Below are 27,027 nucleotides of genomic sequence, written 5' to 3'. Positions count from 1 at the left end.
TTAACTACCTATACACACACAAGTTTATAGGAACTATATTGCCACAAATTGTTATTGAATAAAGTTTTTTTTTTGAAGTCGTCGTAGGCTGCGGGACGTAGCCTTGTTTTATGTACAATTGGATTACAAATTGCATGACATATTAGTAAAAACTGATATGACGCGATTTTGCTGTATCGAGAAATTTTAGTTTATTTTATTTGAAAAGTAGTGAGATTTCAGCATATATTCTAAAGTACAGCCCGTCCAAGATATGAACGACCATCGTCATAGTATTGGTGAGAGAATATAATAGGGTGACCATGTGAAATTACAAGTGCAATTAATTTTTACTTTTTTAATTTTATTTGTTGAGGAAAATGTAAAATAACACTTGCTTACTTATTTTGCTTATGTATATACATATTTAACACAAAAACATGACAGCACTCACCGAAAATGGCACGATTTTATGACCCGTCATAAAATCACTTAAGGGACAAATTTTTACAAAAAATACGGTTAACCATCGGGTGCGGGTATAAGCGCAGAGACATCTAAAACATAATTTATGGGTTGTATGGAACAGAATGTAAATATTTAATAATATATGTAAACAAAGAACAATAACATCGCGAACGTGTTTGAGCGCGAAACATTATAGTTTTTAATGCAATTTCCAACGCATGGTCACCCTACTTTAAAAACAGCCCTGATTTAGTATTGGTAACGTTCTCATATCGGTGTAAAAAAATTCGTGGAAAATTGTAGATGTGTGCATGAATGCGTACAAGCACCCTTATTTACAATACAACGACGATGGGCGTTAACATCTTGGACAGACTATACTGCTTCGGGGTATTACAATCGTCAAGTTCAAAGTAGAGTATTCGTTAAAATTAATTCACGAAGAGCTAATAGTAGTTTCCCAAAATAAGTTATTCCTTGCAAAGCATCAGACGCAGGGTTCGCACTGAGCGTACGCAACCGATTCACCCGCGCAGGGCCCCGCGCTCAAAGTAAAAAAATAATAAAAACAGATGGTAATCTTATTTTTATCACAAAAAGTAAAATTACAATCTATATAGCAACATTTCGTTCTTATAAAAAATATGAGGAAAGCAAAACTGTGCGAATTCTGGGATCAGTTTTGCCGTCTCAGATTTTTATAAATCTTTGTAAAATTCGTATCCATAGACAGAGCCGGCTTTGCGCTCTACCAAAACTCCAAGAATACTTGGAGAAATCCCTAGAAAAAAATACTGTTAACTAATTGTAGTCAGTAGAGAATAACACTTACAACAAAAACTAAAAGACCAAAAGGTAAATAAATGTAACTTTGCATAATGAATTAAATCCTAATTGTACCAAGTGTAAACTGGATTAAAAAATACAACATAGCCTCAAAATTTCTATTTCAAATACAAATAATGTATCAATGAATAAGCTTTAGTGAGTTTTTAATTGATTTATTTGTCAAGTAAATTATCGAAAATTGATGTATAATATATATACAAATTCGCTAAAAATATTCTCATTGACAAGAACACATTCAATTTTATTCTTAAGAATTTCATTGCGTCTTATTGCTAATTGAATTTATGAATCAGGCAAACACAAAGTTATTTCCCTGATTCGATTGTCGATTTTCATACACTCGGCAATAACGAGGCTTTTCTTCCGGGCCACGCTTCTTTTGCGTATTTTTTCTTTTTCGGTTCGTTTGATCCTCCTTGGGCTTCCGAAGAATTATCAGCATTTTTATTATTTGCATTTGAGTTAGCGTTTTGTGACGAATTGATATCTTCGATCGGTTCCATGTCTTCGTATAAGTCGACGTCTGGTGCTGGATTGGGTAATGAAAGCCCCAGTCTAAAAGCAGATTTATAAATAAATTAATAACACTTCAAATCAAAAAGTGTTTGACAATAAATTTTTACCTAGAACCTAATAGAGCCATGCTACTTGGTAATGTAAGTCCTCCTGAGGGTGTTAACGTTGAACCTTGAGGAGCAGGCAATTCGTGATACAATGAAGGCATTACGGATGGATGCAAATGCTTCGTATAATCTCGTAAACGAACAGATGGATTTGCTAAAATATTTTAAGAACATTAAACGGCATTGATTGTGTTTGATATATTTTTTTATATGATAAAGTATACATTCATCTCCAGTGCTTAATTTAATTCGTTTCGACGTGAGATGTCCAGCAGTTGGCACAATGGTAGTTTTCACCAAATTTCTGAATTTTCCAATTGTCGGATCGACGTCTTCCGGATTTATAATATCAACATCTTCATTGAAGGACACTTCGCGTTTTTGCTTTCTTACAGATGAATTTGGATTTCCAGATCTTGATCCTCCCTAAATATATAAATTATATTTATTATATCATATCAGGAGATTTTATATATATATATATAGTACATCTTCTGATAATAAGTTTATCGAATATAATTAAATATACAATTTTGCTGTTATAATTCATCAACATAGAGGTTTATTAAGATTGTATACCTTCAATGCATCAGAAGTATCATCTGTGGATATTCCCAACATAGATATGCGTCTGTTATGAGCCGTGTTGAATTCAGTTAAATTCTGAAAAAAAAAAATACAAGGTAAATATTAATATAATACTGATAAACTTCATAATATAATCAATAAGGGCCGATTGGTGAGAGTATCCAATGCTTAGGTTTTGTACCTACACATAAAATATTGTTGTTAGCTCGTCTTTCTAGATACATTATTTTTTAGATATTAATTTCAATATATGATCACTCTATGTAAAAGACAGCCGTACGTTTTTTTACTTACTGAAATTTCAACCAAATTAAAATGCAGTTTTAAAGGTTGACGGATTTATTTTTCAATTGCCCAACTTAATGGTAAATAATCAATGATCATGGGATTAATTATTTATTAGAACTTTTTCGTTTTAGGTGTAGGTTTATCCGAAACATAAGTGTTGGTTCATAACACGCACAAAGTGTTTATGCGGAAATACTATCACTGACAGTATTGGCGGATTCTTTGACATTCCCCTTCCAAATGCTGCTTGCAGTCATAGATATGCTGGGTTTGGGTGTGGATTTTTCAACGTTCTTAGATTGTCATTGATGTGGGTCTTTCGAAGACTTTAGCTGGCCACACACGGGCGGATCTGCCCGTCGGACATCTGACGGATTTGTCCGGACTTGGCCAGAGACGCAAAATGTACGAGCTCGGATTTGTCTGACTGAGCTTGGACAAATTCTTATCGGACACCAGATTTACGAGTTTTTAGGTGATTTTGCATTTCAACTAAACAAGCATATTATGAAGCCCAATCCCTATAGTACTAGAAGAATAACTAATGGCGATTGGTGTCAAAACAATAATCAATTACACGGTTTACAATTATTTTTAAAACACGAATTTAGTTTATAATATATGATGTCCCACTGTCTTTGTTAAAAAGAATGGCAAAAAATACATTTTCAACGGTAACAATATTGAGTGACCGATGAGTCATAAAGTAATAAAACCTTATTTAGATCTTTTAGGCGATATACCTACTGATGGCGGCAACTTTGGCACAAATTAATAAAGGCGAGCAGAAATGGTCCAGGTCATAAAATCACTTAAGGGACAAATTTAAAAAAAGAACACCGTAAACCATCGGGTGAGGATAACACCATTGCGATAAATTTTAATCACCTTTCAATTGACAAGAGAAGAGTCGAGTTCTGCCTAAAAAACATGCATATTTCCATCGATATTGTAAACCATATTTCACATCGATACTGTTAACCATATTTAACTCGCTATCGAAGAATGCCAGAAAAAAGATCAATTTTATCTGATTGGCTTTCAATTTTATTGAAGCTGAGATGGCATATGAGCTCTACTTGGAATATTGTAGAAGAAATGTTAAATTTACATAGTGTTTAAAGTAAATTCTAAATTTAAATGACATTTATTAATAATTATAATATATAGGTACATACATATATATATACATTGATCTCTTCATACATTTTTAATAATGATAATAACTTTAATTTTAGTATAATTAACATTATATTTTTTATTATGTATGTAATATTCACGTATCTAAAGTCTCTAAGTGCATCTTAAATTTATATTATTTTTTCTATTGTATAGTGATGTAATAGAAATGGGTCATAAAGTAATAAAACTTTTAAAAAATTTAGACGTTGGCGCAAATTAATAAAGGACCGGGTCATAAAATTATTTAAGGGACAAATTTTAACAAAAAACACTGTAAACGGTCGTTTACGTGAGCGCGATTTCTGCTTGTCCGTGTCCGATTCGTTCGTTTTGAGCACGGACAACGGACAGACGGATCTGTCTGACCGACAAATCCGGCGGGCAGATCCGCCCGTGTGTGGCCAGCTAGTCATGATGGTGAGTCTTATGGAGTTAATGAGCGATCAATCCTTAGACCAGGGGTGGCCAACCCAAATGATCTCGCGGGCTACTTTGGAAATGCATCATAACTCCGTGGGCCACATATAAAATTATATATCCCCATATTAGATTTAGATACACTATTGACATGTTTTCGAAGTGAAAAATTGTCTATAGTGTATTGGGCATTATAAAATAAATATATTTTGTAAAAGTGTGATGAATCAAATCAAGGCGGGCCAATGTTCAAGGCGGGTCGTGTGTTGGCCACCCTTGCTTTAGACCAGAGGTGGCCAACCCGCGGCCCGCCTTGAACATTTTTCAGGCCCGCGAGACTCATCCCACTTACAAAATATATTTATTTTATAATGGCCGAAGTAGTGAAAACCAATGTATTAAAAAAACAACATTATTTGTGCATCCATATATTCAAAAATTAACTGTCGAAATTATGAGAAAAAATTAACTTTGATTTTAAAATAATATTCTTGCGAATGTATGATAGATATAGCCTGTTTTATTCATGAGTTTACAGTTACGAGTTCACAGAATAATTAAATTATATTCTGCGAACTCATGATGAACCGGTTTATTCACAGGGAAAAATGTCTATAGTTTATCTAAATCTAATTTAGGGATCATTTGGGTTGGCCACCCCTGCCTTAGACTATGTCTTAACTCTTGTCACGACTGAGAACTAGTTTAAAAATCCGAGTTTATACAAATGCTATACCTGCGGGGAATCGTAAGCGCGAAGAGCATGTAGCAGTAAATAGTAGATTCAGAAGGGGCAAATCAGTAGAATGGGGCTAGTAGTACCCAAATCACTAGTGTCTAGTGATTCCAAATAATCAATTATATTCTTACATCCAATTCAGTTTGCGTTTCCGGTAATCCTAATAATGCTCCTTCTGCATCAGTAGCTGGTAAATCTTCCATTATGCCTCTGGTACTACCGGAAGGTCTTTCTCTATTTTTTGAATAAATATTAGATTACAATTTACATTACAATTACTTTATTTGTACGTTACCTAATGACATAGTATCTAGTCGAGGCTCCGAAATGAAACGTTGAATCGATAGGAAGCTGCGTAGGTTTATTAGATTCGAGTCTCATATTTCCAATGAACGTTCCATGCGCTAAAACATACATTTATTGTATAAAAGTACGTTTATTCATCGATAATACAGTGCAAATAAAACTAACTGCTCCCGAGATCGACAAGAAAAGCTCTATTAAGATGTTTGTGGTACACGAAAGCGGAATGCACTCGAGAGCAACTCGCGTGATCTATGCAAAAGTCGTTCATTTGAGGATTGCGTCCGAACAAATAACATTTTTTCTCGTCTAACATCAATTTTTGTATGAGTTTGTCGTCTTTCAAAACGTCCAAGTGCAGACCGGTCGGTGGCTTTCCCGCCCTGGAATCACATAAAAATGTCGTTTAAATAGGAATGAGCAAAGATATCGTTCAGTTTACATATGATAACTTGAAGAACAGAAGAGTTTGTTATGTTAGCATTTAAGGGGTTAGAAGTTGAAATTGAGGTTATGTGAAGGTTCGTCTCACCAATTGGGAACATCGTAGTGATTGGCCATGTGTTATTTGGAGTTTTAAACGTGTAATTTAGGAATCGGCATCGAAGCCACACATAACCCTGCATTGACAGTTCTCGGTTTACAGTCGACGCAGGATTACCAACATAAGAAACGTTAATTATTACCCATAATTTAATCAAAAGACAAATATAGTTTTAATTTCAGACAAAAATAACATATTTATTATATTATGAAATTATAGATTAAACGTTTGGTAAAGGTGACGATTAGCGTTCGATATTATTAAGTTGGCAGCACTACATTGCACGCACACGCACACATGCTCATTCGCAGTTTGACGTTTGATGGAATGCTGCGCGCGCATCCATAACATGACATTTGTTTATGTCAGCTTCTGCATACCTAATAGATAAATGATGAACATGAATACAAAATAAAGTTTTGTTATTTATTTTATCGATAATTAGTAATTTAAAAAAATGTTCATCTCTGAAATGATTTCTATACGTAAATTCGTGTAGATATGACTCGAACAGATAAATAGTAAATAAGGATATATTATGAATATTGTCGTTGAGTTCTGTCGTCTTCCTGCCATCGTGGGATCAAGAAACAGTAATGCAATGCCAATCGCGCAATAATCGCCAAACGTCAAACTTTGAATGAGTAAGGTGTGTGCATGTATGTGTAAGCTGTGCTCTGCAGTGCTGCCAACTTGACAATATCGAACGCTAATCGTCACCTTTACCAAACGTTTTTATAAATATAATCTAATTGCTTTATAAATTAAAGTTCACAATGTCAAACTATCAAACGCTCAAAAATATATTGTTTATCCTTATCACTGTGTATGTGTTGTATCTCATAGTGTTCTTCAGCGCACACAGGCGCCGTAAAAGAAAAGACGTCTAAATTATTTCTAAAATTATGTTACAAATTTTTCGAATATTTTAGCTTATTCTCCGTTATACATTTAAGCATAACATTCCATCACTAAAGTTTCAAATTATTCATCGGTTGCGAAAAAATAATAGTTAATTTAATAATAGTTAAAAAAATAATCAAGAAAACGGGGATAATCAACTAAATTCTATAGAATAAATTGTACTTGAGTGAAGTAGAACACTGGAAAGGGTTACTTAAGAAAATAATTTCAATTATTTCAACCATGGCTCCAAAAATTTTGCATTTAGAGCAGTTTACGCCATGGCTTCCAATTTTTACACACATAAATTCGCGCATGCCAGATCGAGCCAGAAGAAGAAAGTTGTATACGTCGCACAAAAATACGATTGTGTTTTTTTTGTTTCTGCCTGCGCTGCAATAACGGTTATTATAGGTAAACTGTAGCATATCGGCATACTTTGGCGATTTATACAGAGGTCAAAACTAATATATGATATATCATTTAAAAAATGCAATTAAAAACATTTCAAAAATTATTAAAATATTTTTGTATGTAGTGATACAAATTATATATTTACATACCAAAAAATATATTTACAGTAAATATACATATTTTAAAATACAATTAATTACAATAAAAAAAATTAAATTAAATCACGGTTTAGTTAAAAATAAAAATACTTAATTTTTATAATATTTATGAAAATTTACAAAAATATATTAAGCAAACAATTGCAGCGTTATGGTCATCGGTAGTAGCTGTGATGTTTTCGGTTACGTTTGTTGATGATTTGTGATGGATGTTTGTACAGCAAACTGTACAGAGTGGGCCTTATGAATATCTCCTTCTGGAAGGCGTCAGTGCTTGTCCTTGAGCGCGTGTCTTGAGGTGAATGCTCGCACAGGAAACGAGGCATAAGTCCGAGATCGAAGGAGTTCGTACAGCGAAGAGATAGTACAAGGTCGAAGGTGACCTCACTTACTTAAGCGGACCTAAACCCAATCACCATTTCCCACAACCTATCCTAATCCGCCAACTACCAATCACATTCCCACCCATTACCTCAAATCCAGTCCAACCGCAACTTTTATTTAACAATCATCAATAATCAAACAGCTAAAAAATTAGGAACAGCAAAAACATCAGGATTAAGGCGGGACTGATGCATAGTTTCCATCCTTTTGTACAGAATCCATCAATATCCTTTTCACACATCAGATGCATTATTTTATCATTAATGACTAGTTTGTTAATCCTAGGCAAAATTTGAAAGGCAAAGTCTTGACTTGCTTTTAATCTATCGATTAATTGACTTTCTATGTTAAATCAAAGAGTTTTAACGATGTAGAAGTTGAAAGGGCAAGACAAGAAAATTGCTGTGTTAAAGAAGGTTCACCAAAACCTACATCGATAGCGTCTAAAATTGAGGGTTTTACTAAATATTATTCTATTCGGTATGATACTTCGCATTTGGCCATTCTGTTCGAAAGGATATATGATAGTTAAATCATATGAGATTCACTTATATTTAAATTATTCCTAATTGATTAAAGAAATCGGTGTTTTATTCCGAAAGTCCCATAACGTACAATTTTAATCAGCCACCGCTGCTATAAGATTAGGAAAAGCTAGGAAAACTTAATATGAAATACTATAGTTGAGATATGCATAAACATACATTAACTCCGATATCACAGTCTAAAACAATAACTCTCACTGCTGCTGAATGTCACACGCTACAATTTTTGTTCACCGGTACTCTAGGGTTGACGAGAGTGAGTGAGAGACCGGACCATGCAGACCGCATGCCCTTATCTCTCACTCACTCGCGAGCGATCGAGAGGGAAAGTATCTCACCGTCCGCGCCTGGTACATAAATATATACTAAATAAAAAATATTGAATTCTTGGAATATGTTTTATTGTTCACATCTAGATTTCATAAATATAACGTTTTCATAAAACATTCACGTACAATATCAACAACAACAACTTATATAGTTATTTTAATATAGTCATCGAGTTTTCACAATTTCGATATATTAAACGTATATGTGTATTTATAATAATTAAGTATTCCAAACGAAATAATAGTAATAATTTTAACAACGTATTATATGATATCAACCAACAGGTTGGGAAGCAACGAGATAACTCGATTTCAATTGAAACATTACATATTATTAGGTTTGTAAATCAATCAATATACATACATAAAAAATACAATTTCAACAGCAAGCAACAATTCAAAATATAAAAAAATACTCAATATAAAAGAAAAAGCTTTTTTCTTCAAAATAATGCATTCTTACTTATTTTATTATTATTAAATATGTTTTGGAAGACATTTTTTTCACCATTTATTTTTCATGGGAAGACATTGATTATAGTGGGTTGTATATTTGCATAAATGCACAATTCAGTGCCATACAATTTATATTAAAAATAACATTGTAATTATTCACTATGTGTTATACTTACAATAGTAATAATTGTATTGGTTAAAGGCCAATTGGAAGACATGGTTACACAAGCTTAAAATATTTTTCAACCACGTATTGGTTTCGTTTAAATTCTACATACTAAATAACTATATTTTTATTGATAAATTTAATATGTTGTTATTTTTTTATACATTTTCAATGAAACCTCTTAAATACAAAATATGCACATTTTCATTATTAAACGTTAGCACTCTTTTAAATTTTCAATCGATAATAAAATTTATCCTATTTGATATTTTTATTATTTTGTATCATGATACACATTTATTATTGCGATATCAAGCTTTGTTTAATTTTGTCAATTTTGAATTCGTTGTACGTAGTACAAATGCATATTTTGTGTAAATATGTATTGTTTATAAACAGAAGCAAACATTGAACGTCTCTCAGTGAAAACATTTTATATTGTAAAAATATTAAATAAATTCTAATTTACACATATAAAATACATTTCTAAATCTAATTTAATTTTTGGAAATGTTGTATATATGTAAATATTTGTATATACTAAACTTATTTTAATATTGTCGTTTATTTTTGGAAGACTAGTCACAATTGATTATTACAAATATTTCACCAATTGTATTGGTGTTTCGTTATAAATTGCAAGATTAATACCTTTTTTATCAGCTTTATATTTTAACAACAATCGAACATAACTTTGACAATATTTATTCATTTAGAACGGTAAGCCAATTTCAAACGCTTTAATTAATGCTGAGCCTGAATCGTATACCCCAACAACACCGAAAAGAACTCCCAACCCAATGATGAAGTAATCATAGGCTAGTTCGCCATTGGTTAGGATGTTTCTTTTCAATGTTATATGGAAGTAGCAGGGCCATATGAAGCTCAGCATCGTACCAGTAAAACTTCCGATGAAACCCATTAAAATAGAGAAATGGGGAATAAAGATCGCCATAAATATTGTAAACAAAATAACACCTATGCGCCATGCTAGGCCCCAAACCTTAAGCTCTCCGTCTAGAGCCCATATAGTAGGAAATATCGTTTTCGGTTTACCTTTAAACAGTGCCTTCTCCAACAGTTCACACGCAGCGTAGTATGGAAGAGGGTAGCTCAAAATTGCCTTTATAACCAGCGACAGGTTGACCAAACCTTTGAATCCGGTTGAATGTAGATTGTTAGTGATTACTTGCTGAGTGTCGTTTTGGAATGTTAAGAAGCAGATGTATCCAAAGAGAGATTTGAACGCTGCAGCTGCGATATGCGACCAATTCAACATCCAATCGAACCTTGACCTGTCTTCCATGTTTCCCTCGAGGGTAGGCAAAAATATTTGAGACGTATACGAAAACACGATTACGCCGAGACTGATTGGAAAGTTTTCGAAGTCGATCGTCCACTTCACCTTAGCCCAACCCCAATCTCCAATTTCAAGGAGGCAATAGCCCACGATTATGGCGTTGATGAACAAATGGCTCATCGTGCACCAAAACGACAACAAACTGACAGACTTGAGCGACTTTAAAAACGCTAAAGGAATCAAAAAGATTCCGATCAACATCATCCATGACCTGGTGTCGATCGCTCCGTCCGGAAATGTGCCTATCATTAAATCACCACAAACGACAACATATAAGATACATGTCATCAAAAGTTCAATTATTTGCGCAATGTTTACAGCCCTAGCTCCGTATTTTGGACCGAAGCATTCCTTTGCTATGGAAACGTACGAATCGCGTACTCTGATTTTCTGCCCAGTGACTGGGTCATCTTCGTACAGACACTGAACGAGACATTTTCCAGTGTAACAGCATATATGGGCGATTCCGACCATGGCGGCGATAGCCCAGTAGCCTCCGCGAAGAACGGCGAAAGGTAACGACACGATGAACATTCCCTGTTACAAAACAAGACAAATGGTAAAACAACAACAATATATACATACATAAACACCAATGAATATATCGATATCAATAATGGGCTGTACAAAACAAAAAATGTAGCTCTCAACTTTCGGCAAAAAATATTTAATATATTGAGAAGAGCATCTTATTATGTATAAGGTTTTGGCAGCGTATCGACTGCTGTCGATCAGTCGCCCGCAAAGTCATTTGCAATCGCCCGCATTTTAGTATATAGCTACGTTGCGAGTCTTGCGAGGTAGGATTGAACCAGCTAATAAACTAAAATAGTTTCGGGCTTAGAGGCCCAAGGACATACTGTCCATATTTTTTTTTACCATTTTCTTGTTAAGTTAAAGAGTCATCAATTTTGGAAAACATTGAAAAATTGCAACTGATGAATTGACTTTCATTACTGCTACGATGAGTGTAAAAAACGTCGAAATCACTGCAAATATTTTTCAGTGAAATTATATTTCACTAGTAAAAATATAATTTTACTAACTAGGTCAGTGAAAATGTATCAAATAATTGATTTATAATTTCACTGGTCAATATAAATGAAGCTGTATTGTTACACGTACGTTCAGAACATTTTGGTCTTAACAGGTGATGTGTCGCCCTACAACTATTTTTTTAAAACGAAATTCGTCAGGGTGGTGGTGTTCTATATCTAGTTTAATATCGGTAAAATTATATTGTCCATACAATTCGTGTAGGTTAGGTTTGGGTTTCAACAGCAAATGTACGTTTCGCAATTGAGTTTCATAGACATTTTAGAACAGAATATAATTTCACTAGCGCTTATAAGTTAAATTATATTTTCGTTAGTAGAAATATATATCTACTGGGGAAAATGTATTTGGACTGTACTAGTGAAAATATTATTTCACCGAAAAAATCGTATTCACTGTAACAGAAATAAATAATGATAAGTATGTCAATGTATGTATTACATATGATAAAGTTTAAATCATATAATTTTACCAGCAGTTGCCAGATAAATTATATTTTCATTGGTAAAAATATGTATCTATCGATGAAAATGTATTCTGATATGATTTCACTGAAATGACGTATTTTTATAAATATTTTCAAAATAGATTCAAGACTTTTTTTAGATTTTATTTGAGGGATAACCCGAGAATTTCTAGTTTAGAATCAGGGACGTCATTTTAGCTTTTTCCAGGGTGGAGGGCAAAAGTTGGTAGCAAAAGAGGGCAGTAGTTGCTTTTTTTAGTTTAGATTTTATTAAAATTCATAGTATTTCATTAAATGACATGCATTTTTCTAGCCAAATTCAATGGGGGGGGGGGGTGAAATGCCCCCACCTGCCTCTTCCAAATGACGTCCTTGTTAGAAAAACGAAATAAGTTCGATAATATGTCCTACCTGCAACGGTCAAGGCCCGCCACAAGAAGACAAAACCTTAACTTTTCTTTAAAGAGCGAAATTTAACAATTACTATTACTTTTACTACAATATAATATTCGTATTGTAAATTAAAAATATATTATAAATCCATACGTATTTTTTTTGTAATTGTGTAAAATCAAGAACATACTCCCGCAGGCTACTTTAAATGTCTTTGCTGAAATCTTGACAACCCCTGATTTATATTATATTTTAAAAATCCTAATGCTCTTTCATTTCATTCTTTTATGTACATATATTTATTCGTTTGTGATAAATATTGAACTGCTATTACGTTTGGTTTATTAAACTATTTTATTTAAATGGCTTATACATTTATCTATTTTTAATTTGTTAAAAAAGCAAAAGTCGAATAAGTGTACATTAAAGAATCAATGGAATTTACAAAAAAGTAGTATAAATGAACTAAAAATGAAATCAATTTATTGTTTTTATTAAATTTTTTTAAATAGCCAAGTTTCAAACCAATATCATTTCACTTGTAATTAACTTCATGCGCAACCCACGAATTACTGTGTTTTATATAGTATAATATACATAATTAAATAATTATTGACGTGTGTTTCGTTACATAGACCACTATTGATTTTAGCGACTATATATGTATAAAAATAAAATATGTAGTACTTGTATAGCATTTGTGACGTTCCAAGCAGCCTGGAATTCGTTAATTTTTGTACCATGGCGTCCTCCTCCTTCGCCTTCACATCCTTCGTCAGACGAAGCATAAAAATCGACACTTTGCATACTAGCTTGTCTGAAATATTACATTTTTAATTAATTTTAGATTTTATTTTGATAAAGAATATATTCGATTCATAGTACCTATTGTGTCCGTTTGTAGAATCTTGCTGCTGATACCCTTGTTGTTGATATCCACCAATGAAGCTCTCTTCGGCCACATTGCTCTTAGTAGCGAAAGGATTGTTTGGATTTGTAGATTGGTAAGATGGAGAACCTCCTTCTTCATACATCGCTGCCATTTCGCAACTCTCAGTCGTATCTGTGAAATTATACAAATAATAAGTGCGATACATAAGTAGCTATGAGTCAAATAGAAACCATTGCTGCTAGTAGTAAGTCGCCTACCACCTGGAAAGGTGACGGCATTATAAAAAAATAATTTAATTTATTTATTATTGAATTAATCGACTTACTCTGTCTTGCGAAGCGCACTGCCTGTCTTTGAGGAGGAGCAGGTTTCGCTGGAATTTGCTGCCTTACCGTTTGCAAAGCAACTTCCATTGCTGCCCGAGGGCTGGGTACTTTGAATCCTCCCAAATTCATGATTACTGATTATTCGAACAAATTGAGACTCAAACGCTCGTACAAGTTGTATATAATGTAAATATAACTCTCAAATATAAATCGTCATATTGTCGAAAAGCAATCCTATTATTATTAAAATATAAAAAACGCAATTAGATCACTATTATTTTAATTAATATAATGAAATAAAACTTACCTATATATAATTATTAAAAATTGTCGAACAATATCTACATCAATGGAAGCCCAATAAACAGTCAAAATTGACAACGAGGAAGACGTTTTTTTATGAATTAATTGAATAATAAACTATCACAATTTTTTTCGCTTAAATTATTGTCTATAATTTTAATATTATATTGGAGTTTCCGCCGAGATGGAATACAGACGAACTATAGAGTTTTTCAACAATTTCCTGCGTTTGTTATATCACGATTCGGAAAAATCGATCTTTCTCTCCGGATTTTATTTTTGTTTCTTGGTATGTTTGATTTTGCGATAGCTTTTAGCTTGTTTAGCGGATTGTTTCAAGGTGTTGGATGTCGAGCGGTTCCATCTCGGCGGACTATCGGAAGAAAGATGGCCGCAGGATGTTGAAACGGGATGCTGTGGTCCGCGAGAAGATGGATCTGAAGCGCGCATGCGCCTCGCGCTTTTCCGATCAATTTCGACGCGCACACTCATATAATTTCCGCGAGGAAAATTCTGAATCGTAATAAAAAAACAGACCTCATCCGATATAATAAATTATATGTTAAGATGCTTTAAATATTATATGTAAAAATACTATTTAATATTCCGCCTATAAATTTTGTATATGTTTACTAATATTTAATAAATTAATTTATTTCAGATTCATTAATTATTTTTCTAAGCGAATATTAAAATTCAATACATGGTTTTCATGCAATTGTAATTTTAACTGAAATTTAATCCCATATTTGGTTCAACAAATAAAAAAATGTGATTTAAAACATTATTTCTTGAACTTTTAATTGTTACTTAATTATTATATATTATTTATTATGATGGTTTTGGATAAGATATTGTGAGGATCTTAGGTTCATTTTTAATTTGAACATAACACTTGATTTTAATTGAAATTTACATTATACATATGTATATAAAATTAAAAGAACACTAATAAAACACGCAACTGGGGACACAGTTTACGGAGCATAATATCTGGTGGCGCAGTCTGTAGTTCTAGTGCCGTTTTTCTCAGAAGGAAGAGGTGGGTTCACCCTTAAAGCCTTCTTATTCTCACCTTTCTCTTCCAATTTTCGATCTTGCTCACGAAAGCTTGCAAGGCATCTTTGAATTTTATGATGTTTTTATTCCTTCCTAGCATTTCAGTTCAGTTTATTTAGCTGCCCAAAAATGTCAACTAAATAGGCAAGGCGCATGATCCATTCCTTATTATCCAGCCAGGTTGAAAATTCTATATAACCCTGAATATCAAAGAAAATTAAGCTCATCTTTAAGTTCAAATACTCGCTCAGTTACGTTTTCTCTTGAAAGCCACCGAACATTTATATGGAAAAGAAGTAGATGATAGACAGCATCCATGTTAATACATAACTGCTTGAAAAGTCACGAGTTCCCCTTTTCATAAAATTCACAATTTGAATTGTTTGATTTATATCTTTTCATAATATAGGTGTAGTGTCTTTGAAGCAGTGGCGTACATGTGGGAGGGGCGGAGGGGGCGGGCCGCCCCGGGCGGCACTTGCTTGGGGGTGGCATATTCGCGATGGGAACGTCTAGTGGGGTTCTTAACCCTGAATTCGCTAAAACATATATAAATCCACGAATAACAAGAAGTTAATAATAACCAATTTATTATTTTAGGTAATGCAGATTTTATGACTCTGCAAAAAATGTATGGGGGGGCGGCGGCAATTTTAACGATCACCCTGGGTGGCACATACCCTAGCTACGCCACTGCTTTGAAGCCACTACCTGACGATGGATCATGCAATGAGTGCCCTTCAATTTTGGAGTTCGCGCTTTCACACATGCTCTAAATCCAAATTTTCTCTCTAACATAGCTGGTGCTCCACTTGTACAGCACCCACAGACAATAATCCACAAAAGATTTTCCGATTCAAAGAAAGATGGAATCTTTTCCAAAATATCTGTGGCCTTGGTAGTTGTTTCAAGATGAGAATAAAAGAGAAATTTCTCTTTAAATTAACTTGAGTGAACATATTTTGTAAACACCAGCAACTGAAAACACAAGGCTATATTAATTTATTGAAAATTAATTGAAAATAAACCGAATGCTGCAGACTTGATCTTTTGCACAACCTGAACCTTGATGTCAATTTCTATCAGGGGCGGGCGGTGAGATACTTTTATCCTCGATCGCTCTCGTGTTAAGTGACCCGTATCTCTCGGAAGGCTGCTGTTGGTGGTTCTCTCTTCTTCGATGGGGGCAGACGGCCAAGGATTAGAGTTTGGCGAATGCCGGAGATTTCTTGTAAGCACTCAGAAACGTTTGATGGAAGGCGGCTTTCTTAAATTATGTTACAGGTATGTGAGAAAGAGGTCTGGCATAATGTGATATAGAGGAGAGGGTTGGGAGTAATAAAGAAACGAAAAACCTGTGACATTATTTATGGAAGTCGCCTTATATTATTATAGTGGTTAGAAAGGTCTTATCACAATTTCTATATTTTACGTTCTAATGAAAAACTTCGGTATTACGCTGCACGGTCACTACAATATAAAGCGCGTATAATATTAATGCAAGAAGTGTGTTATTTGTTTAGTAATACAACTATTCAAAATTCGAAGGGTAAAGTCGATTCAAGAATAAAAATAGTAAAATAATATTGAATTCTAGTTGTACTATGCCGGATGGATATCTAAAAATACCTAACTGGTTAAGAGCTAACTTATTTATTGTAAATCTTCTATTCTAATATGACAAGCGTTAACCCAATGCGTTGCAACAATGTAAACACAATCAACAACTACAAAGTAAGTAGTAAAATACCAGACTGAAATCAAAGTCTGTAAATCAGTGATATCAACTAGTATGTAAATAATTAAAAACTAATATTACATCTTTTAATCGATAGATGTCGTTATGTACGATCAATCTTGATTTAATTTTAATTGTTCATCACGAAATTCGTCCGTGAGATTTGGAAAATCTAATTTTTAATAATCGATCGAAATTATATGACAATCCCAGACACAATATAAATTGAATAATAATAGGGTGTATATATTATTCGAACCCAGGTCCTTCAGGTAATAGTCTAATGTTTGTTTGCCCCCAATATTCTCAAATGCTTAAATAACTTAAAATTCGAAACATGTTTTTGTTGTTAGACGTTAAGCCAGTGTCGGTCGGAGAAGCAGACTGTACGGTCGGTCGCCCGGGGCGCTATTAGTCATTTTCCAAGAACGGTTAGTGTTCTGGTACAGTTTGCAGATTGGGCTACTGCAGTATTATTTATTAAATGATGTACGGTTTACATGTTAAATGGATGATATATATATAAATATATGACGATCTCAGTGATCGATGGACGAGGCACTGCCAGTCGTCAAACTCTCATTGCGGTCCCTAAATAATGTGTTGCACTACGCCGCCACCACATCAGTGTTACCTGAGCGCTGACTAATTTTGGCCGTAATAAATATATAGAGCACAACAAATTAAATATCTAGGGTAATCGTCCCCGAGTTCACATAATCGTCCTTAAAGGGAAGTAGTGTTCCGGTACTACTAATTTTAGAACTACACCACTGATCTAGTGTATTTGCTATCTCTAGTATGGTATGAGAGATGTTATAAGTAAATAAAACCACGTTTTAAACCATGATCTTATTACATATAATCTTGGCAGAAAGTTTTATTTTTAGTGATTTTTAATCTCTAAAAAAGTAAAAATCATATCCACAGATTACTATATACTAAAAATATCATATTTAATAATGTTACATAATAAGACCTGAAAAATAAACAATATAAAATTCATATGTAGATAAATTTATTAATTAATTACATAAGTAAATAAAAAATATTTATACATATAAACAATAAAAAAATTTCACCAATTATTTAACAAAAAATTATATAATGATACATTATTTTTAAATAAGTATAAAAATATTTGTGCCTACATTAAGAAGTACGTTTTTGATCTACATCTAAAGGTTGTACGAAAAAATATACAACATAACTAATATTAACCCTTTGGATGCTTTAATTAAAAAATAAATATTAAATTGTTTTTTGAAAAATTAAAATTTTACCTTGTTACTGTGGTTATATGTTATAATGTTTCTTAATTTTTATTTATTAAAAATTATATTTAATGTTTATTTAGAAAAAAAATTTTTTTCTTCAAAATCATTTTTTTACTGAATAGATAAAAAAAATCTGGCAGCTTTAGTCTATTTGGGCGTTCAAAGGGTTAAGGGATAAAAAAACAACATTCCTTTAAGTATCATCGTTTTTTTCACTAGTATTGTTATTTCACACTGAAGGTTACGGTATTTTTGACGATAATTCTTGTGATGATGGCAATTGATAGCATACAAACTAATCCGGCGGGCATGAACTTGCCACTGCTGTAATACCTAAAACAATAAAAAAGATAATGACTAAGATGCATGAAAAATTTGCTATTAAAATCAGTGTTTATATACCTATAACCCATTAAGCCGCCCAATACTGAGCTAGTGCTGAGGGTCAACATGTAATTAGATGAATCCTGCGACATTTGATAAGCACCATATCCTAAAAGTAAAAAATATTATATAAAATATGTTTTTATTAATATTTTATTTATATGTACCTAGCATGGATCCAAAAAATAGACCTGCACCCAAAGACGGAGTGGAACCTAAAATAATAAAAATATACAAAATAATTCATAAATTCATTACAGCTCGAAATAGTAAAATTCGTTAGGATCAGAGTTTGAATTTTTAGTTACAATAGAAATTTGTCAGTAATTGAAGCTATATTATAAAAGAGAAATCTCTGATCAAATTATTAGGTTTGTTACAATAACTACTAATAGGTGTTGGTTCTTACATTTAAGCATTTAAGACTTTACAGCAGTCTTAAATGCTTAAAATGTATACCACTTTGTAGAATGTTATTTTCAATAGTCTGGAATAATTTGTTTCCAGTGGATATGCTTAGTTTACTTAGTTAATATTCTATGTATTTGTTTATATCAGCAATTTAAATTAAGTCTCCTACCATGAATTTTCAATGTTGAATACATATACATTTATAAATATATAAAAAGTATGTATATGATTATAATATAACTACAATAATTTTTTAAATTAATTCGTAAACTCAATTATTCGTTTACGTACATGTCTTTATTTTAATTATTATTTTTGACATTAAAAAATTCATTTCAGAAAAGCCAAATTCAATTAAAAATTATTATTGTTAATATATTTCATAATTTGTTATTATTGAAAGTGGTACATTTGTAGCTAAACAATTGTTAATTTTCTTTAACATTTTTATTAATTATTATTGTATAATAATATTTAACGAGCTTATAGTTTTAAAAACATTACTCGAATTGATAAACGTTTACCAATATTTTTAACCCTTTGCATTTCAAAAACATTTTCCAATGTTTTTTAGCAACTCTAAGCCACTTTCAGTGAATTTTTCAATAATACAAGGGGAAAAACATAGGTTTTGATATATACATACATTTATAAAAGAGGGTTTAAATTATGACGACTATTTAATGTGTATATTGTACATTTATATGGCAAATTAAATTTTAAAATTTAGTGTGATAATATTTTAAAGCAATCTCTTGAAAGAAAGCTAGATAGTTTCGCAATAATATGTCATCTCTTACCTTCCTTTGTGACTTACGCGGATCTGGTCCTCAAATTCTGATTGTGATGTTTGAATATATATTCTAAATAAAATACACAGAATATTTAAAAAAAATCTGTGTATGCTGCGAAAAGTTCTAAGATGTTTAATTAACATAGAAATTGTGGTTTTAATTATGTGTTTTTAAGCAAATATATAGTGGAAAACGAAGATACTAATTTAGTGCATATTGGTAAGGTGATAGGTGAAGAAGTCCTCCTCAAAAATGTTGTCCTTCGTTGTTCCCCTTGAAAATTTTTTTCTGAAATGACTTTTTTCTTAGCTCCCGTAAAAATTGACCATTCTTCGTCCTCCTCGAACAAAGGAATCCTTTTTATTTTTAATGTCCTTAGATATTATCAAAATGTGGTCACCTTAATATGTATTGGGATATCTGGTTAAGTGGTTACCTTACATTAGATAAAAAGTTATCTATAAAATTATAAATAACTATGTAAACTGGTTTCATTGAGCAATGAAAATTTGAAAATAACGCGTCTTAACCTTGAACCTCGAACACCGGAATACATAATATTTTTAATCGAGTCAGAAGCAGAACAACCTTCGTGACATAGCGCGAGTCGATTTACCCGATTTGACATATCCGAGCACTCCTCCGGCAGCCACGATGCTGGCGTACACGTAGCCGACGATGTCGCAGCCCATTTTTTCTTCGATCGAACTGTGAGTTGTAAGTTGTGGCACCGGCGAACGAACGGCAGTCTAACGATTTGTAATTACAAAACACGCCGCTAGGTGGACAGTGAACAATACGAACCTGTTGTGGCATATGCAGCGCATGCGCATCGTAACGTTTTCATACAATATTACGTAACGCTGATTTTCTTCTCGACATCTACTTGTTTAACCCGCCGTTGGTCGCGCGAGTATTGCATACGCCGTTGTTCGCGCCTGAGCGAATAGCCGCCTCTCAGTTCTTTATGTTTTTAAGTTTAAATATCGAATATTTATTATTTTTTTAATTTTTGGTATATTTTAGTGTTGTATATATAAAATAAATAAATTCTTTAAAACCTTTATTTACATAACGAAAGAAGAAAAATAAAATAATAAATATTTTAAAAGAAAAATATAATTTTTTTTCGATATATGTTTAAAACTTTAAAAATAACATGGAAAAATATATATTATTTTTGATCTTGATTACTTTAATACTTAGTTATGCAATCTGGACATAGTGCCGATGAATGTTCTTTGCATATTGGGTTATAGCACATGTGGCATTTTATGGTGATTTTGCGATTTTTTTCCTAGGGCAAAAATTACATTTTGGACGATTCTATTCACTTAGTTTTGGGTAATGAATTATCGTAGTATCAGGTTTCTCTCCTAAATACTGCTATATTTTTATTTGCAAACTTTGCGATAAATTTGTTTAATTTGTTTAAATTATCTAAAGGATCGAAAAAATAATTCAAAATAGTTTTTTTATACTATTTATCAATAGAGTTAAATAAAATATATTTATTAAATAAATTAAAAACATAATAATTACAACAAAAAAGTAAATAATAAAAAAAAGAAACTACCAAAAAATAAAATTTCCAGCACGAATCTAACCCACGTAAATAACGTTCTCTCTCAATCCTTGATATAACACAACCAATACGCAAAACCAAATGTATATCGAATTAGTAAACACGTGTTTGAGCCTGCAATATTGAGGAAAACATAATTCTTGAAAAGTAGAGGGACCCGCAAGTTAATATGTTTCATACAAAAAAAACGACATCAAAAAAACCGATAGGGTAAGCGCTGCGCCGCCGTGCGACCAACGGCGGGTTAATAGTGGACAGCCGTTTAATTTAAATTACTTTTATTTTAGGTTTGTTTCGAAAAAAATATTTTTTAATAATTGGATAAAAAGATATTTCTTCGATCGAATTTTGTTAAAATTAACTTTTCTGTACCGTTTCCGGTCAGCCATCAAAGAATACCAACAAGTGCGTATGAAACATTATTATGTATATATTTCATGTGGGAGAAAATCTCTTCTGCGATTTAATTTTTAGGAAAAAGCGGAAGGTATCTCCGATTGCTGAGACATTCTCACTCCCATTTATTAAAACAGGTTAATGCACATAGCCAGAATCATCTGAAGAGAAGATAAAAGACGTGAGCTCCAAACATGCCCCGATTTTGATATATAAAAAGTTTCCTGCAAAATTATATGTATTTGTCATTTTTTATCATAACAAAATGTTGATATCATACTTACATAATACAAATGTTCCGTGTTTTTATTACACTCCGATGAATCTGACATATTTTGTATGAACTACCTATAAATAATGAAAATTTGTTTTTACTGCATTTATAATAAATAATAATTTCAAATGAAAATGTGAAAAGAACTTATTTCTTAATTGCAATAATCTTCGTCTAATTTCAATCTGTTCTTCGTTATCCGAGAGAAATTCTACATCTTCAAATTCGAGATCCGTTTCATCGGAATCATTATATCTTTCGGCCATTGCTATAAATATTATTTAAACTTAAGTTACTTTATATTAAAATTATTTAACAAAGTAAAAATATGAAATATACTCGTTAGGTCGATAAATAATTGTGAAGCGCAAGAAAAAGCTGGCTTCAAGTATTAACTGAGCCTCCAATATAAGATGGGTTCGAACACGGTGCATAAAAATATAGGCCTACCGTGAAAATAAGCGGTGTAAATTAAAATAAAAAATACAGTATGAGTGTAAGAAATGCATTGGAGTACAGACAGTAGATAAGTAATTTCATAGAATATATTAGAATTTCATTTCATAGCTCGAAGTGTATAAGGTTATCGACGAAGGGAAAATTGATTGAATTGACCAACCGGAATCAAGAAAGAAGATATTGATTAATTATGGCGAATGGACTATTGCTCCCAGGACGATCGCGCCCAGGAGCTCTAAAACATAGAATATATTAGAATTTCATTTCATAGCTCTCTTGAAAACTGCTCTCGCAAAATATTACCCACACGGAGCATCGCTCTCATGGAATATTACTCTGACGGAATATTGCTCCCATTTTTTTTAAATTTGCTACTTGTTTCGCGTATTATATTGTTAAAACCTAGACACATATGTTTTACTTCAGGGTTAGTCTCAAGTAAATGTTTGTTTGCCACGACTGGAATTTCATCAAAATGTTCCGTGAGAATAATATTTCATGAGAGCGATATATTCCGTGAGAGCAATGTTCCGCGAGAGCAATTTTTGTGGGCGCAACCGTACTTGGAGCAAATTATTGTACATAATTCAACTGTAAAAATACTAAGAAATGCTTTTCATTTTGTTAGAAATTTACGTTTTGCTACCACTTTTTACTTGATTCCTATAAAAATTATTACACATATTATTTTCAAATATTTATATTTATTATTTTAAATGATTTTTTGGTACAATATACATATAAATATTTATTTTGTGTGTTTTAATTAATCTATAAAGTTTTCACTTATGGCAACACTACCAAATGTCAATCAGTTCATTTAAGTTATAGTGTTGTGTGCGAGAGTTTGTTTTTTTATTAGAAAACTTTTAATAACTGATCGTTTTCATTCATTTCGCAAATAAACCTAATAATATAAATATTCAATATTAAAAATGGCATCAAAATTACAATCAATCATCAACGTCGGAAATGTACTTAACCTAATAGATATCAAGAAAAAAGTTGGTCAAAATGCTGCAGGAGAGGTATGTCCACAAATAGTGATCAAAATTGCTTTCATTCTTGTTATAATAAACATATTCGTGATAGATTTCCGAGGGCTTGGCAATGACAGTTGAAGAGTGGATGAAAGTCCACAACATCACAAAAATTACCGATTACAAAAAAAACGACGATGAAAAAGTCGTTAACATTTCTCGACTTAAAGACGATTCTCACACAAAGATGTCTGAAGAGGTACGAAGCGACCTTCATATGAGCATAAAAATATTTGTTCAGAATGACAGTGCAGTTTATTTAGACGAGTGCCTCAAAAGTGGTACGTTTGATTATATAACAAACGTTATATCGCATATCTCTTATCAATAATGGAATATCATAAAGCGTTATCAGGCGTTTGCGTTACTCGTTTGAACCGTGCAAAAATATGATGTAATATTTTTATTTTTATTTTAGTTTTTAATACACTCAACATTGACTCGATTGAAAACGTTATATTGGCTTACAGTCCGATAACATCCAATGACATTGTTCAAAATGGAACTGATAATAAAGATGGTAAGTTCTAATTGAATATTTGTATGAAACAAATATATTACTTAATTCATTTGATTTTCAGAGACTCTCAAATGCGATCAAGTATTACCCGGATTGAAAGTGCTATGGGGCGTTATGGAAAAATATGTTAAAGCCGGTAAACATAAAATTATATTTGCTTGGTAATAGCTATTTGTGTAATCTAAAAAATATATTCCTATATAATTATGAGAATTATGAGAACAAACCAGAGATTTGATAGATTGAATCTGAATGAATGCATTTGTGATTACTTCCAAACGAATCAAAAATATATACAACGGGATGATCGTTTTACGATTTATGACTTTTATTAGTGTAGTTTCGGTAAATTGAAGGCGAAAATAATTGACAGGTCCTGATTTCATACTAACTGTTATGTTTAAAAATACAGGACATTATCGCAAATCTGCTGTTTTTTGTTTTTAATCTATCGACCCCTATATTTAAGGAGGGAAACAAAGCAATGATTGAGAATTATAGACTTGTGTCGATTTTATTCGAAATTATTTTTCATAAGTATACCTCAAACCATATCGAAAGATATTTGATCAATCAACAGCATAGTTTTCATGTATCGAGATCAGTAGTATTAATCTGTTTTGTTTTTCCAATTTTGTGACGAAAAATCTCAATATAGGCAATCGAGTAGATATCATCTATACTAATTTTGCAACGGCATAAAGTTTGTCATGCTTTAATTTATAAAAATAATGGAAAGCTTTGGGTATTCCCACAAAATGAAAGTTTTTTGAACCATACTTTTCAATTTGTTATTAAATAATTCTATTTACATACGTTTCAGGTAAAATACACCAAGTGGGCGTTGCTGATTTAGAAGAAATGTGCTTTAAAAGTTTGCATGAATACAGCGAAGTAAAGCCGAACATAATTCAAATAAACTTGGCTTCTTGCTGTGTCGTACCACCTGGCCTACAATCGTTTTGTAAAGATAACGATATCCAACTTCTCACCCATAGTGATCCTCGTGGTAATTTTTATTTACTTTTAAAATATAAGCATATATTCAGTTTTACTGTAATGATTATTTATTGTAATTTCAGAAATCATTGGAAAAGATACGCTGAAAAGCTTGTTGAAAGCTGATATTGACGTATTACGGTGGTGCGTTCGATATCAAGTGCACATTAAATGTCGCGGTGTGTTGGCTTTAAAAGGTTATATGCTTAGTGTTGATTGTTGATGCAAATTAAGATTAATAAAGGTTTATTAATGTTGTTACATACCATATTTTAATATATACTGTTATTTTTATACTAATCTTTTTTTTATTACTTAAGACAAAAATATTGTTTATGTGTACATACACATTATTATTGGTAGTACATACTTTCTATGTTTACATTATTAGCCTAAAATATCACAGGGTTTTAAAGTAACCTTTGTTTAGTAAGGTGAATAGAGCACAGTTATGCAAATTGAAATTATTTTTTATTGTCATTTTTATTGCAAAATATGAGACTTTATATTTTTGATCTAATCTCTTATTAATTTTTTTATACACTATAAATTATTTTGATGTATTTTTAAATATAGTTGTAAATGTGTGGATATGGTGCTTAACTTTGCTAAATTATAACCAATATACATTGGAGTATTCTGATATATGAGCATATTTTTTTTTTAATTTGACTCAACATAAAAGCAAAAAAGCGTATTGTTTAACTTAAAAAACTTAATGTATTTACCATTTTAATTGCTATTGATCCGTTTTAATTTTCCCCATTGAAATAGATTAATGGTAATTTCAATGGCGAAAATTGATTTGACATACGAGTTTTTTGAGTTATGAGCTCCGTCACAGAACAAATTAAACTCATAAGTCAAGGCACCACTAGATAGGTATTTTGTTGTTTAATTATGTTTTGTGTATTTAAAAATTTCTGAATTTTATCATTAAAATAATTTTAATTTAAATATCAATTCAACATTCCTATTATTTCATTAATTCTGAATTATATTATTACTTGTATTTACGTATCATTAGTGTGAACTTGTATTTCTTATCTGCCGGTTACATGTTCATATTTTTACCTTTACATATTACTTTAAAGTTGAATATCATCACTTAAACGCAAATTACATATACAAGAATATAGCACTAGAGCTACAAAATATGTGGTGTTTTTATACAATTTTTCTTATAATACAATTTATATTTTAGTTTTGTCTTACATTTTAAATAAAACTGCTGATATCTCAAAAAGTGTTTTAATACATATTTACGATTTTTACTAACAAATATTATTTTATATAGCATTATATTATTATTATAATATATACAGTTATGAAATAGCTTTTTTGTTGATTTTATTAAAAAAAACAGTTTATCATACAAATTTACTGTTATATAAACTATATCAAGGATAGCCTAACATCTGAATATTTGAAGAAAATGCTCATTCATTGGGAAATCATCAAATTCCATCCCTCTTCAACCAAAAAAATAGTCTCCCTTCCTAAAAAGTATAAAAATAAACTATTGTGTAAGACTTTAAGGTGTATAAATGTAATCAATATTACACATATATTAATTAGTAATTTTTCAATCATAAAATGTGAACGATGTTCAACTTTAAATAAAAAAATCAAGGTCTATTTTATTGTGCAGTTTGAAATTTATTGGTATTTTATTTATAAAATGCTATTTTGCTCCTTATACTTTTTAACATCAACGGATAGAGCTACAGCTAAATGTAAAGAGTGCAGTGTGGTTTTAAAACTGGCGGAGGATCTACCAAAGGACTGCATATACATCTGCTTTCAATACACAAAATGAAAATTCATGAGCCATCTTCTGTCAATTCTACCGAGAAAACCACCAAATCGCCTGATCGACCGTTGAAAAGAAAATTAATATCCGTCTATTTTTTAACCAAAGAAGATCAATCACTCGACACTGTGCTTGCACGGATGACAT

General features: G+C 31.8%; 4 protein-coding genes across 5 annotated transcripts; 1 reads left to right on the top strand and 3 right to left on the bottom strand.

Annotated features, from left to right (window-relative positions):
* Nucleotides 1–1,432: 1,432 nt before the first annotated feature.
* Nucleotides 1,433–6,124, bottom strand: NiPp1 (nuclear inhibitor of protein phosphatase 1). Its single transcript, XM_088202290.1, has 8 exons — nt 5,969–6,124; nt 5,605–5,819; nt 5,429–5,537; nt 5,265–5,367; nt 2,499–2,582; nt 2,144–2,345; nt 1,920–2,073; nt 1,433–1,851 (listed from the first exon to the last, which is right to left on the bottom strand). Exons 1-8 carry the CDS (start codon nt 5,995–5,997, stop codon nt 1,629–1,631), a joined length of 1,119 nt encoding a protein of 372 aa, XP_088058416.1. The 5' UTR covers nt 5,998–6,124; the 3' UTR covers nt 1,433–1,628.
* Nucleotides 6,125–8,763: 2,639 nt separating this feature from the next.
* On the bottom strand, nt 8,764–14,562 carry VGAT (vesicular GABA transporter). Of its 2 annotated transcripts, XM_088201540.1 has the most exons (5): nt 14,136–14,562; nt 13,828–14,062; nt 13,496–13,673; nt 13,298–13,427; nt 8,764–11,232 (listed from the first exon to the last, which is right to left on the bottom strand). In XM_088201540.1, exons 2-5 carry the CDS (start codon nt 13,955–13,957, stop codon nt 10,048–10,050), a joined length of 1,623 nt encoding a protein of 540 aa, XP_088057666.1. In that variant the 5' UTR covers nt 13,958–14,062; nt 14,136–14,562; the 3' UTR covers nt 8,764–10,047. The 2 variants fall into 2 exon arrangements, with proteins under 2 accessions (XP_088057666.1, XP_088057667.1); XM_088201541.1 differs by lacking the exon at nt 14,136–14,562 and having other exon boundaries at nt 13,496–13,762; nt 13,828–13,959.
* A 3,835-nt stretch (nt 14,563–18,397) lies between these two features.
* Nucleotides 18,398–20,600, bottom strand: LOC148227241 (transmembrane protein 14 homolog). Its single transcript, XM_088202638.1, has 4 exons — nt 20,411–20,600; nt 18,757–18,804; nt 18,608–18,698; nt 18,398–18,538 (listed from the first exon to the last, which is right to left on the bottom strand). The coding sequence occupies exons 1-4, from the start codon at nt 20,484–20,486 to the stop codon at nt 18,430–18,432; spliced, it is 324 nt and encodes a 107-aa protein (XP_088058764.1). The 5' UTR covers nt 20,487–20,600; the 3' UTR covers nt 18,398–18,429.
* A 2,676-nt stretch (nt 20,601–23,276) lies between these two features.
* On the top strand, nt 23,277–26,313 carry Gclm (Glutamate-cysteine ligase modifier subunit). The gene is made up of 6 exons (XM_088202554.1): nt 23,277–23,536; nt 23,601–23,829; nt 23,967–24,068; nt 24,130–24,204; nt 24,892–25,077; nt 25,151–26,313. The coding sequence occupies exons 1-6, from the start codon at nt 23,444–23,446 to the stop codon at nt 25,288–25,290; spliced, it is 825 nt and encodes a 274-aa protein (XP_088058680.1). The 5' UTR covers nt 23,277–23,443; the 3' UTR covers nt 25,291–26,313.
* The last annotated feature ends 714 nt before the right edge of the window (nt 26,314–27,027 follow it).

Source organism: Plectrocnemia conspersa, unplaced genomic scaffold, assembly GCF_051122295.1.
Source record: "Plectrocnemia conspersa isolate PC_06_02 unplaced genomic scaffold, ASM5112229v1 ptg000013l, whole genome shotgun sequence".
In the NCBI taxonomy this organism is placed as follows: domain Eukaryota; kingdom Metazoa; phylum Arthropoda; class Insecta; order Trichoptera; family Polycentropodidae; genus Plectrocnemia; species Plectrocnemia conspersa.
The sequence above is the reverse complement of the archived record's forward strand: the minus strand, read 5'-3'. Positions and strand labels throughout refer to the sequence as shown.